The 12,735-nt window shown below is 37.8% G+C and overlaps 1 protein-coding gene across 1 annotated transcript in view; it reads right to left on the bottom strand.

Annotated features, from left to right (window-relative positions):
- PTPRQ (protein tyrosine phosphatase receptor type Q) overlaps nucleotides 1–12,735 on the bottom strand; it is a 187,727-nt gene that overhangs the window by 45,361 nt on the left and 129,631 nt on the right. Inside the window, exons 33-35 of the mRNA XM_038756691.1 lie at nucleotides 10,268–10,426; nucleotides 8,715–8,937; nucleotides 6,985–7,058 (exon numbers count right to left, since the gene is read on the bottom strand). Of these exons, the coding sequence (XP_038612619.1) occupies nucleotides 6,985–7,058; nucleotides 8,715–8,937; nucleotides 10,268–10,426 (456 nt within the window). The remainder of the gene's footprint in view (nucleotides 1–6,984; nucleotides 7,059–8,714; nucleotides 8,938–10,267; nucleotides 10,427–12,735) is intronic.

Here is a 12,735-nt window from a genome sequence, read left to right as displayed (position 1 = left end):
GTTATTATTATTATTGTGCACATTTCCTTAATTCATTTATTTATATTAATTTTTGTCTCTCCATCTCGACTGTAAGCTCCTCATGGGAAGGGAAGTGGCTATCAACTCTTTTATACTGTACTCTCTCAAGCACTTAGTACAGTGTCCTGTACACAGTAAATGCTCAGTAAATGCGACTGACTGACTGATTGGGAGAATACAATAGAATTAGCAGACATGATCCCTGCCCTCAAAGTGTTTACAATTCTAGCTGCATACAAAGACACCAAAATAAATTACAAGCATTGAGTAGTAACAGAGCAAAAAGATGTGTACCCAAGTGTTATGAGTGTGTTTAAATACATTCCAGTCTCTTTCTTTTCCAGTCTGTATTTCACTCTGTTTTCCTGATCATTTTTATAAAACACAGTTCTGCACAAATCTTTCCATCCCTCAGAACCTTCAATGGCTAGCGATTCTTCAGCACATCATCATACAGACATACAGTCACTTGAATAGCTCTCGTACTTAATCTCTACTGTCTTCTCCCACTCTATCCCAGTTTGCAGTCTTCATCCTCCCAATCACACTTTCCCACTGTGTTTTGTTTCCAACTCTGATCTCCAACCCCTATTCACATGCTTTCTATTCCCCAGCACTCTCTCCTCCTTCAAATCCACCAGACCACAGCTCTCTTTATCTTAAAAGCCCTTCTGAAATATCTCATCCAGGATTTCCCCAGTGATTTACTTTTCTCTCTTCAGGTCCCATATTCCCAAGTAGCCCTTCTGTTATTGTAGTGGAAAGAGCAGCTCTCTGGGTTGACAGATTGTGAGCCCCTCAAAGGACAGGGTTGGACACAGTCACTGTCCCACAAAGGCCCCTTGTAGACTGTAGCTCCTTGGGGAAAGGGAATGTGTCTACCAACTTTGTTATAATGTACCCTCCCAAGTGCTTAGTATTGTGCTTCATGAGGTGCCTGGAACAGGGGGTTGCAATGAATTGCTCAAGTTTATAATACTAAACTCTTTTGGGTGATGAATGCCATTCAGATGATGATAAAATGCAGGTAGAGCTAATAAAGTGAAGGGAGTAGGATGACAAATGGCAGATGAAAGCAAATGCAAAATAATGAATCCACCTAGGGAAAATAATTCAAATTACAACTACCTAGTGGGGAACTCTGAGCTACCTGTCAAGACTCAATAACCAGATCTTTGAGTAATTGTTTGCTTTTTCACAAAGCAGCAGTCTCCAAAAATGCTGGTATCATTAGGAAATGTACAGAGGACAAAATAAATGGCCTGGTTTACCACAATATTAATACGGTGGTGTCCTTAACTAGGACATTGTGTACAATTCTGGTCACTGAATTTTAGGAAGGCTCCCTACCCCTTACACACTTCATATTCACCAATCTCCAGCCCCACAGCAATTAAGTACCTACCCTTATGCCCTCCCATTTTCCCTAACTGTAATTTATTTTAATGTTTGTCTCCCCATCTAGACTGTAAGCTTCTCATTCATTCATTTCATTCAATCATATTTTTTGAGTGCTTACTGTGTGCAGAGCACTGTACTAAGCGCTTGGAAAGTACAAGTTGGCAACATATAGAGATGGTCACTACCCAACAATGGGCTCACAGTCTAGAAGGGGACAGAGATTGCACCTACCCACTCTATTGCACTGTACTTCCCTAAAATCTTACTACAGTGCTCTACATATAGTAAGTGCTCAGTAAATTCTTTGAGTAATAGCATTTCTTCTGCTATTGTCTTTCAAGTACGAGCAACCCAGCTCAAATTAGAACTGTGGAAAAACACAAATCCTCCTGCTCATTACAAGAAAACTGCATCCACGTTCTTGAACAGAATGATTCCTATACAAATGCAAGCATGGGCTTGCATTGAAGCCTGGCAAGGCTTAAATTATTCCATGAACTTACATTTTTCCTTTTTTAGACACAAGACATTTTCCCTGATACAGGGTAATATATCCTGGGAGTGTTTGATTGTAAGCTTCTCAATGGCAAGGATGACATGTACTTCCTCTGTGTACTCACCCAAGTGCTTAGTATAGTGTTCATCACACAATAGGTGTTCAATAAATACCACTGATTGATTTCTCAGTCATACACAATGATATGCACTACGTCTTGGCATTTGTTCTTGCATATTAAAATTTTGACTGGAAAATGAATATTCTAGATCATTCCTAAATCTGAGCCCACACCATGTCTGAGACCACAATTTCTGAGAGGAAGAAAGAGGCACATGTAGTTGAGGCCAGTATCCTCTTGGCAGTTGAACAGGATTTTAGTGACAGGGAATGTCATAATAATAATAACAATAATAATAATAGTATTTGTTAAGTGCTTTCTATGTGCCAAGCACTGTACTAAGCACTGGTGGAGATACAAAGTTATTAGGTTGTCCAGGTGGGGCTCACAGTCTTAATCTCCATTTTCCAGATGAGGTACCTGAGGTACAGATAATAATAATAATAATAATAGCATTTATTGAGCACTTACTATGTGCAAAGCACTGTTCTATGTGCTGGGGGGATACAAGGTGATCAGGTTGTCCCATGGGGGGCTCACAGGCAATCCCCATTTTACAGATGAGGTAACTGAGGCACAAAGAAGTTAAGAGACTTGCCCAAAGTCACACAGCATACAAGTGGCGGAGCCAGGATTAGAACCCATGACCTCTGACTCCCAAGCCCGTGCTCCTTCCACTAAGCCAGGCTTCATGTGTCCTTATTTGTCACGGAGGCAATGAATTCACTATATTAGCTTCCTATTTGTTTTGGCTCCTGGGAATGTCTATTTACCTATTTATTTCTGAGAACTAGGTGCCTTCTAGTGGATAGAGCATGGGCCTGGGAGTCAGGAGGATCTGGGTTCTAATCCCAGCTCTGCCACTTGTCTGCTGTGTGACTTTGGACAAGTCACTTTACTTCTCTGTGCTCAGTTACCTCATCTGTAAAATGGCAATTAAGACTGTGAGTCCAATGTGGGACAGGGACTGTGTCCAATGTGATTAGCTTGTTCCTACCCTAGACCTTACAGCAGTGCTTAATACACAGTAAGCGCTTAATGAACAGCATCATTTTCTTTTCTTTAGGGTCTGCAGGAATCCATAAAGGGAGAGAAAACGGGGGAAAAGAGAGATCTTATCACGGAGTCTGGACTTTAAGAGATCTAGGACAAAGACGGCAAGAAGACGGTAGAGACTAGCAACATCGATATGCATCAGACTTCCCTTCGGGCTTCCTCTTTACCCTTTTCAGGTATCGGATTTCTCTTCTGGATTAATCGCTTTCCCCTGATGAATCCCACCCATTAAAATCCTTCTGTTTGATATTAAAGCTCAGGGTTTCTTGGTATTCCTTCTAAAGGACTTAGTAGGGTTAGTCTAAACATTTGAGTAGCAAGAAGTATATTCCCACTGAAACCACGTGTTTGATCTCTCCTTTTGTTTCATTATAGACCACGCAGACAATCCAAATGGATCAGGGAAAGAAAGTTTTGGAAAAATGAACTCAATATGCTCGGATTTACTTGCATTCTGTTAAGTTCTTCCACAAAGGGTGGGTGATATGGCATTTGTGATAAATGTTCCATATCTCTATAAACACATATCCCCGATAAAAATTTTCCGTAGAGCAAATGAATTTCCCTGTGGGCCTTTGGTTTTCAAAAAGACATCAAGACCATTCAATATCAGGGAAGTTTTTCAAACAAGAGGTGAAACAAGAGGTGTTGTCTCAAAAGAAAACAATCACAGAGTGCCCTAGCCATAGGGTGTTGAATTTCCTCTTGTTCAGATCTACTGCACGTTTAATGAGAGCTCTGCAAGGTGTGGAAAAGAGGATCTGTTTTTCACATCAAAAGCACTCTACTATATCCTGGCTATTTGACCTAAACAACACTAAAACCAGGAGCTCTAAATTCAGTGAACTACGGAAGATCTTAAATATCACTAGTTTTAGACATAATGTTTCTGTGCAAAGTACTGATTGTTGGATGCTGTGTGGAATTATATATTTCACAGATTGAAGCAAGGTTTAAATACCACCTTTGTGTCTGAATGAATAGCATAACATCTAGCAGGAACTCAGTGACTTGCAAATAAAACTGTAAACTGCACATAGTCAAATAAGGAAAATGATGATTTGGAGAAAGGCCATTTAGAAACCTGCAATTGATTCAATTTATAGGCTATATATAGTGGTTAATTTGAACAGAAGTTTATATGGTGAATTTTGAAGAACTATTTCATTTTCCCCATAAGTCATAAAGACCAGTTTTCCTTTATTAAAATTCTACTTGCTTAGATACTTTGTGGAAGGGAATAAGGTGACAATCATTACAACAACATACCAATAGTATTGTATTTCTGGAAAAAGGGCAATTATATATATAGAGGTATATAATTTCACACTCCTGAGAACAAAAGTTTATTTACTCACCCAAAGTACATCTACAGTATAATAGTAAATGTAATGATATATAATAATGGCTTTTATTAAGCACTTGCTATATTATAAGCACTGTGCTAACAGTTAAGTATTTGTTTCTAATTTCTGTTCAACTCAAGTGACATTAAAACCACAGACTGGAGCATGAGCCAGAATATTTCCTTTTATTTCCAAGATTTGAAGTGTGGCCTAGAAATAATAGGACCAGGATTCTAATCCTGACTCTAATACATACCTGCTATGTGACCTTGAGTTAACTTTTCCATGCCGCATTTTCCTCATTTAATAATGATAGTGGCATTTTTTAAATAGTTACTATGTGTCAGGCATTGTACTAAGCACTGGGGTAGATATAAGATAATTGGGTTGGACACAGTCCCTGTTCCACATGGGACTAACAGCCTTAATCCCCATTTTACAGATGAGGAAACTGAAGCACAGAGAAGTGAAGTGACTTGCCCGAGGACATTCAGCAGACAAGTGGCAGAGCTGGGATTAGAATCCAGGCCCTCTAACTCCAGGCCCATGCTTTTTCCACTAGGCTACACTGCTTCTCAAAATGGGAATAAATACCTGTATTCTAATAATCTGAACTCTGGACAGGGACTGGGTCATATCTGCTTATTCCAGCACTTAGTATAGTATTTTGCACATGGTAAGGGCTTACCAAAGACAATTATTATCTTTATTATTATTATCATTCTAAAAATCAAACAAGGACTAATAGGGTAAAAATCAAAAAATATTTCATAATATAAACATTTATCTAAAAATGGATTTAATTTCAGAAGAGGATATGCTGTTTAAATATCTACCGTGATTGCCACCAACATTATCGTCCCCTTAAATTGTACTCAGTCCTCTCATTCTATCCCTCCCACCTACATTTTTCTGTGTAATACACTACAGGTTCACAAATCCCTCAATACCTTCCACAGCCATGATTAAAATCAAGCTCCTATCCTCTCCTGCCTCCAATATAATGATAGTCTTCTTGTGAACTTTCCCACCTTGTTCTCTCTCCTCTAGAGTCCATCTTACATAGACCAGTGCAGATAATATTTCTGAAATGCCAGTTAGATTGCCCTTCATCAGTTAACACCAATTGTTTTTCAGATTCTACTTAATCTCCTAAATGTTGGATTCCTCAGACCTGCCTGACCTCTTCTCCTTCAACCTCAGCTCAATAGCAGTCATTCATTCAATCATATTTATTGAGCGATTAGAGCATTGTATGCTTGGAAAAGTACAATATAACAATGGACACATTCCCTGCCCACAACGAGCTTTCTATGGTCCTCCTAAACCCTCGCTTTGAATTCCCTTCGCAACCATTCCACTTCAACAAATCACACCCATCTTCTTTTCAAAACTCGACTAAAAACCAAGCATTCACTTGAAGCCTTCTTGACTAAACCTTGGTTACACCATGCCTTAACTAGTGAAGAGAAAGAACATAACCACTGCATTTTGGAACATGTGACTGTACTTAACGACAGCAAGTTTTTTTCAAAAGAAGAATAGCATTCATTGCTTGTGACATGAAAAGATACATCAGTGCTTAAAAGATGGCATTTAAGGAAGCTAGAAGACCTATGTATTGCTCTCCCAAACAGAGTTGGGGTGTACTTCTGAAAAGTCACTTGAAGTTTGGCTTTGCAATCCTTATTCTCTTATTTCCAAAATCTGTCCAGAGCAGCCCTGATTAATGACTTACACGCTGCCTTTAAAGCAAAATGGCTTTCCTAAAATAGATGGCATATGGGCTGCTCAACTGACAAATTGAAATGAAGCTCACTTATTGTTCTGTCCTCTCCCAAATGTTTAGTACAATGCCCTGCAAGCAGTAAGCACCTAATAAATGCCACTGATTGATTGATCTAGGAGTAGATTATTTAGAATGCAGATGGGATCATTATAATAGTTTCAAAACAATCATAATTGTGAGCTCCTGATTCCTAGGAAAGTACTCTTTCCACTGGACCAACTACAGGGCTGGTGATATATGAAATCCTCCACTGTGACTTTGCACATACAACTTAAACTACCCAGTAAGTTTGGGAGAATAACTTTCTCTTTTTTAATGGATAAATATCAAAGGCCCAACCGTTACACAAAATCCTTTCAAAGGTTGTGTCAGAAAGCCATGACTACAGAAAAACTTAGTCCAAGGTAATTTGAGACTAACACATATTTCAACTAAATCATGTTTCACAATGTTCTTCTCAATATGAGGTTTCAGCAATGATTTACCTATCTGGACTGTAGGCTTCATAAAAGTTTCACAAACAAACATGAATTTCAGAAATATTCTTCTAAATAAAACATTACATATTTTTTTCTTCTTATTAGTTGTGATAAACTAAGACTATCACATTAATCCTTATGATAAGTAAATTATGGAATACTGTAATAATACAGATATATGCTCAGTATTTAAAATTGAAAGTAATTTAAAATGTACATAGGTGAGTGACCAAGGCATTTTCCATTTATAACTTTACAAATAGAAGTTTTCTTACCCAGTGTTTTGACAGGATCGGAGTATTCAGAGTCAGTAAACTGTCCTTTAATATTTGTGGCTCTAAATTTAAATCTATAAATGATTAAATGAAATTATTAGCCATGACTTTTTAACAGTCCTTTACCACTTTGAAAATAATTCATTAACATAAAAATCAGTTTACAGCATGGAACCTTAGAAACCTGCCATCAGAATGATATGTGTACAGAAACAGATGAAATGCATACTGATGCATTTCAGTATGTTTTGTTGTGTTTTTTAAATGATTTTTTTAATGCTTACTATTTACCAGGTACTGTGCAAAGTACTGGGGTAAACACAAGATAATCAGGTTGGAAACACAGCCTTAATCCCTACTTTGCAGATGAGGTAACTGAGGCACAGAGAAGTGATTTGCCCAAGGTCACACAGCAGACAAGTCGTGGAGCTGGAATTAGAACCCATGAAAGAAAACCAAATGGTACTTAAATGTAGTCAAATAAAATATCTTTCTTTTTCTATAATACAGGAGATTACATCTATAAAAGTGAAGAATTTCCTTTTTAAGATAAATGAACTTGCTCTTTATGATTTAAATCATAAACCTACCTAGGATACTGTGTAGCATACTGAGTGACCAACTGGTCTTGTAGGTGTGAACAGAGTGCTCTAAAGCAGTTGATGCCTGAATGATAGACCAATATGTCCATTAAAGCTGAGCAACTAAATACAAAAAGACCCACTGCCATGATTGTGGGATGTCATTAAACTGTAAGCTTCTGGTAAGCAGGGACTGTGTCTGTTTATTGTTGTAATGTACTCTCTCAAGCACTTAGTACAGTGCTCTGCATACTCTAAGCTCTCAAAAATTAACTGACTTCCATTTCTGTGCTTCTCTGATGTTTTAATCAAAAGTGAACAAAAGCAGGTAGATTAGTATAGAACTGGGGTTAAACTGCAAATCTGGTCATGTATGTCTGCTTAAAAAGAAAATCTTAACTTTTAAATGACAAAACAAATTCAATATTTTAACCTGGAGAATTCCTTCAGTGTTACCACTCACTTTGTTATTCATTCATTCATTTGATCGTACTTATTGAGTGCTTACTGTGTGCAAAGCACTGTGCTAAGCGCTAGTGGGGTTAGTGGAAAGGTCACGGGCTTGGGAGTCAGAGGTCACGGGTTCTAATCCCACCTTTACCACTTGTCAGCTGTATGACTTTGGGCAAGTCACTTAACTTCTCTGTGCCTTAGTTACCTCATCTGTAAAATGGGGATTAAGACTGTGAGCCCCACGTGGGACGATCTGATTACCTTGTATCTAACTCAGGGCTTAGAACAGTACTTGGCACATAGCAGGCGCTTAACAAATACCAGCATTATTATTAATAGTAGTAGTAGTATAACTCTGGCTTAAGTGCTTGAGTAATTAACTTGCAGAATCATTATCATTATTAGACTAATAGATACTCAATCCATTATTTAGATGAGGAAATAAAAAGTATTTATCACTTAAAAATCTCCCATGGACATAACCATATTCTTTATAAAATCCTGATTTTGCTTCAGCTGCACTTTATCCAAACATTCAGGAAAAGTCTGAAGCTCCAAAGAAACTCCATCTGCAAGTACCTTCCTCAGCAAGCTTCAGAAGGAACAATACAACAAAGTACAACTCAGAAGCACGGTATATATAACACTCAAAATGAATCTTCCATGTGGACAAAAAAGTAGGCCTGTGGTACTCACAAGTACTGTTTTTTGGGTTTCAGGGGGCCATTGCAAATTTGGTCTTCATTCCCTGGTATCATGCATGCATGATCAGCGCCTATGACATATACATCTTCTTTGCCACTCAATAGACTTCTTCCTTCTGAACATGGTGGGTTTGGAAAGCCTTCGTTTGTAAAATATGGCCTTGGTTTCTTGAAGTAGGCATCATACCACTTAGTAACATTTCCATCATGCTGAACTAATTCCATAAAATCAAAGGGGCATTTAAAATCATACAAGTTAAACGTGACAGTAATTTTCCCTTATGAAGACAATTTTGGAGAATAACCACTATTTTAAGAACTAAAGAAACCACTATTTATATGAAATATATATTTTCACAATATTTTGTCACTATTTGGGGTATCAATAACAAGCCTCGATGTCCATGGTATATTCATTAATACATGAGAAACACAAAATCTAATTACATCAAAACTGAAAAATCACTTCTCTATTGTAAGTGGCTGAATTCAAATTAATGGACTCCTTTCCTCTCTCTGCATCTTCTACTATTTCTGTGATCATTCAGGCACAATGAGAGGAAAAAGCTTTTCCTTTTTCCTCCCTACTTTCTAGCTCCAATTCCATGGCAATATTTCAAAATTTTCATGAAATCTCTAATTGGGAAGAAAAGTGGTGGCTATTTTGACTAACTCTAAGCTCAATGTCTAACTGCAAATTGGCCTCGATACTCCTACCACGAATCCAAAAAAGCTCTTCTAAAATCCCACCTCCCCAAGCAAGCCTACCTTGATTAATTCCTAATACCACAACCATGTGATTATTCTCATCTTCCATACTTATGTATATATGCATATTCAATTGTACACTCAAGTATTTATTCTTATTCCTTTATTTGTAAATATGTTTCTAACTCCCATACTAAAGTATAAACTCCTTGAAGACAGAGAACATGGATTTTCCTATTATTATGGCACACTGCAGTCAGTGATTGTTCAAAAAATATCATTGCTACTCCTACTATTACAAATGGCAGATTTTTGCACACACCCAGCTGCTAGTACTGGCCTCCACTACTCTGACATTGTAATTTCCATCACTTCAGGGAGTATTAGTCTAGGCAAACTGTTCCTGAATGTTCAGCAGCTAAACATTCTGGACCAGGTTACAGAAATAGACCTTGGTTTACAAGTGTAACCAAGATGGTGACCAATCCATACGTTGACTCTGACTAGACCTCATTATTCCAGTCATAAATCCTAGTACAGAGGGGTTAACCAGACCGTTGAAGACACTGGGTTAGTGAGGTCTTCTGTGACTTTATGGCAGCCTGCTTTTCCCCTATGGAAAGGGGGATCAATCAATCAATTGTATTTCTTGAGCCCTTACTGTGGGCAATGCACTGTTCTAAGTGCTTGGGAGAATACAATATAATGGAGTTGGTAAAAACATTCCCTATCCAAAACAAGCTTACAGTCTAGCGGGTGAGAACTAGATCCCATACTTAAAAGAGCTCTCACCACAACATCCAATAAGTTATAAGACATAATGATAGTTTTGGGTACCTCCTGCCTCTGCTACAAGTACTTGTATATTTTTGATCGGTCCGTGGTCATCATTGTAGTAACAGACTGGCATCTTGATCGTGAGAGTTGTCGAGGTAACAAGTAGAGTTCCAGATGTATCATATACAGGGATGGGTTTATTTTTGGGCTGTGCTGGTGCTGTAACAGAAGAGAAATTCAAAACGGTGCTTTCTGGTGTGTTAGAAAACAAAACTTACAAATGTGTGTTTGTGGAAGGGATGATGTCCACAAATTCAAAACATGAAATGAACCATTTCCGTAGCAAAATACTGAAGGTAGTTAAAACCCAGTTCAGGACTCATCATGTCTGGCCTTGGAAGTAATGGTAAGGGGAAGCAGCAAAGGACAGCAAAGCAAAGCAGCAAAGTATAGTATAACAATAATAATAATAAAAATAATGGTATTTGTTAAGTTCTTCTTTTGTGCCAGGCACTGTACTAAGCACTAGATAGGCTAGACACCTAGGATATATTAAGACTGTGAGCCCCTAGAGGGACAGGGACTGTGTCCAATCTAATTTGCTTTTATCCATCCCAGCACTTAATACAGAGTAAGTGCTTAACAAATACCACAATTATTATTATTACATCACTGAGATAAGAAAAATACAGAATCAATCAATCAATGGCATTTGCTGAGCACTTACTCTGTGCACAACACTGTACTAAGCTCTTGGGAGATGGTACAATAGAGTTAGTAGACATCACCACTGTCCACAAGGAGCTTATGGTCTAGAGGAGGAGTCAGATATTAACATACATGACAGATACATGCATAAGTGTCGGGATGAAGCTGAGGTGAAATCAAGTGCTTAAGGGGGACAAATTCAACTGCATAGGTGATGTGGAGAGGGAGTAGGGGAAATGAGGGCTTAATCAGAGAACACCTTTTGGAGAAGATATATGATTTTAATAAGACTTTAGAGGTGGGAAGGGTAGTGGTCTGTTAAATATGGAGAGGGAGGGAGCTCCAGGCCCGAGAGAAAATGTGGAGGCAAGGGGTCAGTGGCAAGACGGACAAGATGGTGTTTCAGTGAGTAGGTTGGGATTAGATGAGTGAATGTGTGTGTAGGGAAAGGCACCTAATCAAACATGAACAGTTAAAATCACCTCCTATCAAATTAAAATCAACAGTCGCTGCTGCTCATGAATGAAAATGTTTTATGCAAAAGATTGATTTACTCCTGAGGGTGGGTGGATTAACCTAAAAAAGAATCCTCTGAAGGTTGTGCTATCCCTAAATGCAGGAAAAGGAACTGGACTCAATATTTAGTTGCCTTGATTGATCAGAGCCTGAAAAGAGTCAGTGTGACCCGGTTATCCATAAATTTCAAGAATGTTGTTTACCAGAAAAAAAATAGAAAAAGTCAAAATATTTAAGTACAGTGGAAACTACTAGACAGAAAATTAACCTTTCTCAAACTATATAACAGTGTAAAAAATTTAACTGGAGTTTTGAAACACTACTAGGTTCCTTCACTAAAAGTGGATGAGCAAATTTAATAATCTGTAGTATTTATTGAGCACTTACTGTGCGCAGAGCACTGAACCAAGAAGAGATTGAGATACTACAATATAACAGAGTTGGTAGACATGTTTTCTGCCCACAATGAGCTTACGGACTAGAGGGAAAGACAGAACATTAGTATAAATAAATGAATTATGGAAATGTGCAAAACCATTGAAATGTATCAAGCAACTATAGTTAAAATACTCTAAATAATGATGAGGAGAACTGTGAGTAAGGAGTGTGGAGTTCTTTATTCATTATTTCCCAAGGATCTTGGAGAGTACACTGCACCAAATGGTCACTCAATAAATACCAACATTACTACAATTTGTAGGGAGGAAGATAACCAGATATAACCATGAATAAGAAATCATGTGAAACAGAAATCATTCAACAGTCATTGATGTCTACATGTAACAAATCTAAAAAAACAAAAAAAATCTTTTCATATAATAATAATAATAAGAATAATGATGGCATTTGTTAAGCGCTTACTATGTGCAAAGCACTGTTCTAAGCGCTGGGGGGATACAAGGTGATCAGGTTGTCCCACGTGGGGCTCACAGTCTTAATCCCCATTTTACAGGTGAGGGAACTGAGGCTCAGAGAACTTAAGTGACTTGCCCAAGGTCACACAGCAGACATGTGGCAGAGCCGGGATTCAAACCCATATGAAACCTTGTTCCTTTCCAAAGCTAACCCTAAACTGTGAATATGTTTTGGGATTAAAAAAGAGATTTATTATGGCCACACTACTTATACTTCAAAATGTACTTGCTGTTGTATTTAGAAAATTACAATGACCAACAAAAGGTGGAAAATGTTTGCAGAGGTTATACATTAAGATAAATTATAAAGAAACTAAATAAATGAGGTTCAGTTTGGATGTGTCACAAAGAAAATTATCTTATCCTTTGAGGGACTAGATCATAATTAAC

This window comes from Tachyglossus aculeatus, chromosome 14, assembly GCF_015852505.1.
Source record: "Tachyglossus aculeatus isolate mTacAcu1 chromosome 14, mTacAcu1.pri, whole genome shotgun sequence".
In the NCBI taxonomy this organism is placed as follows: domain Eukaryota; kingdom Metazoa; phylum Chordata; class Mammalia; order Monotremata; family Tachyglossidae; genus Tachyglossus; species Tachyglossus aculeatus.
This window is presented reverse-complemented; position numbering and strand designations above follow the sequence as displayed.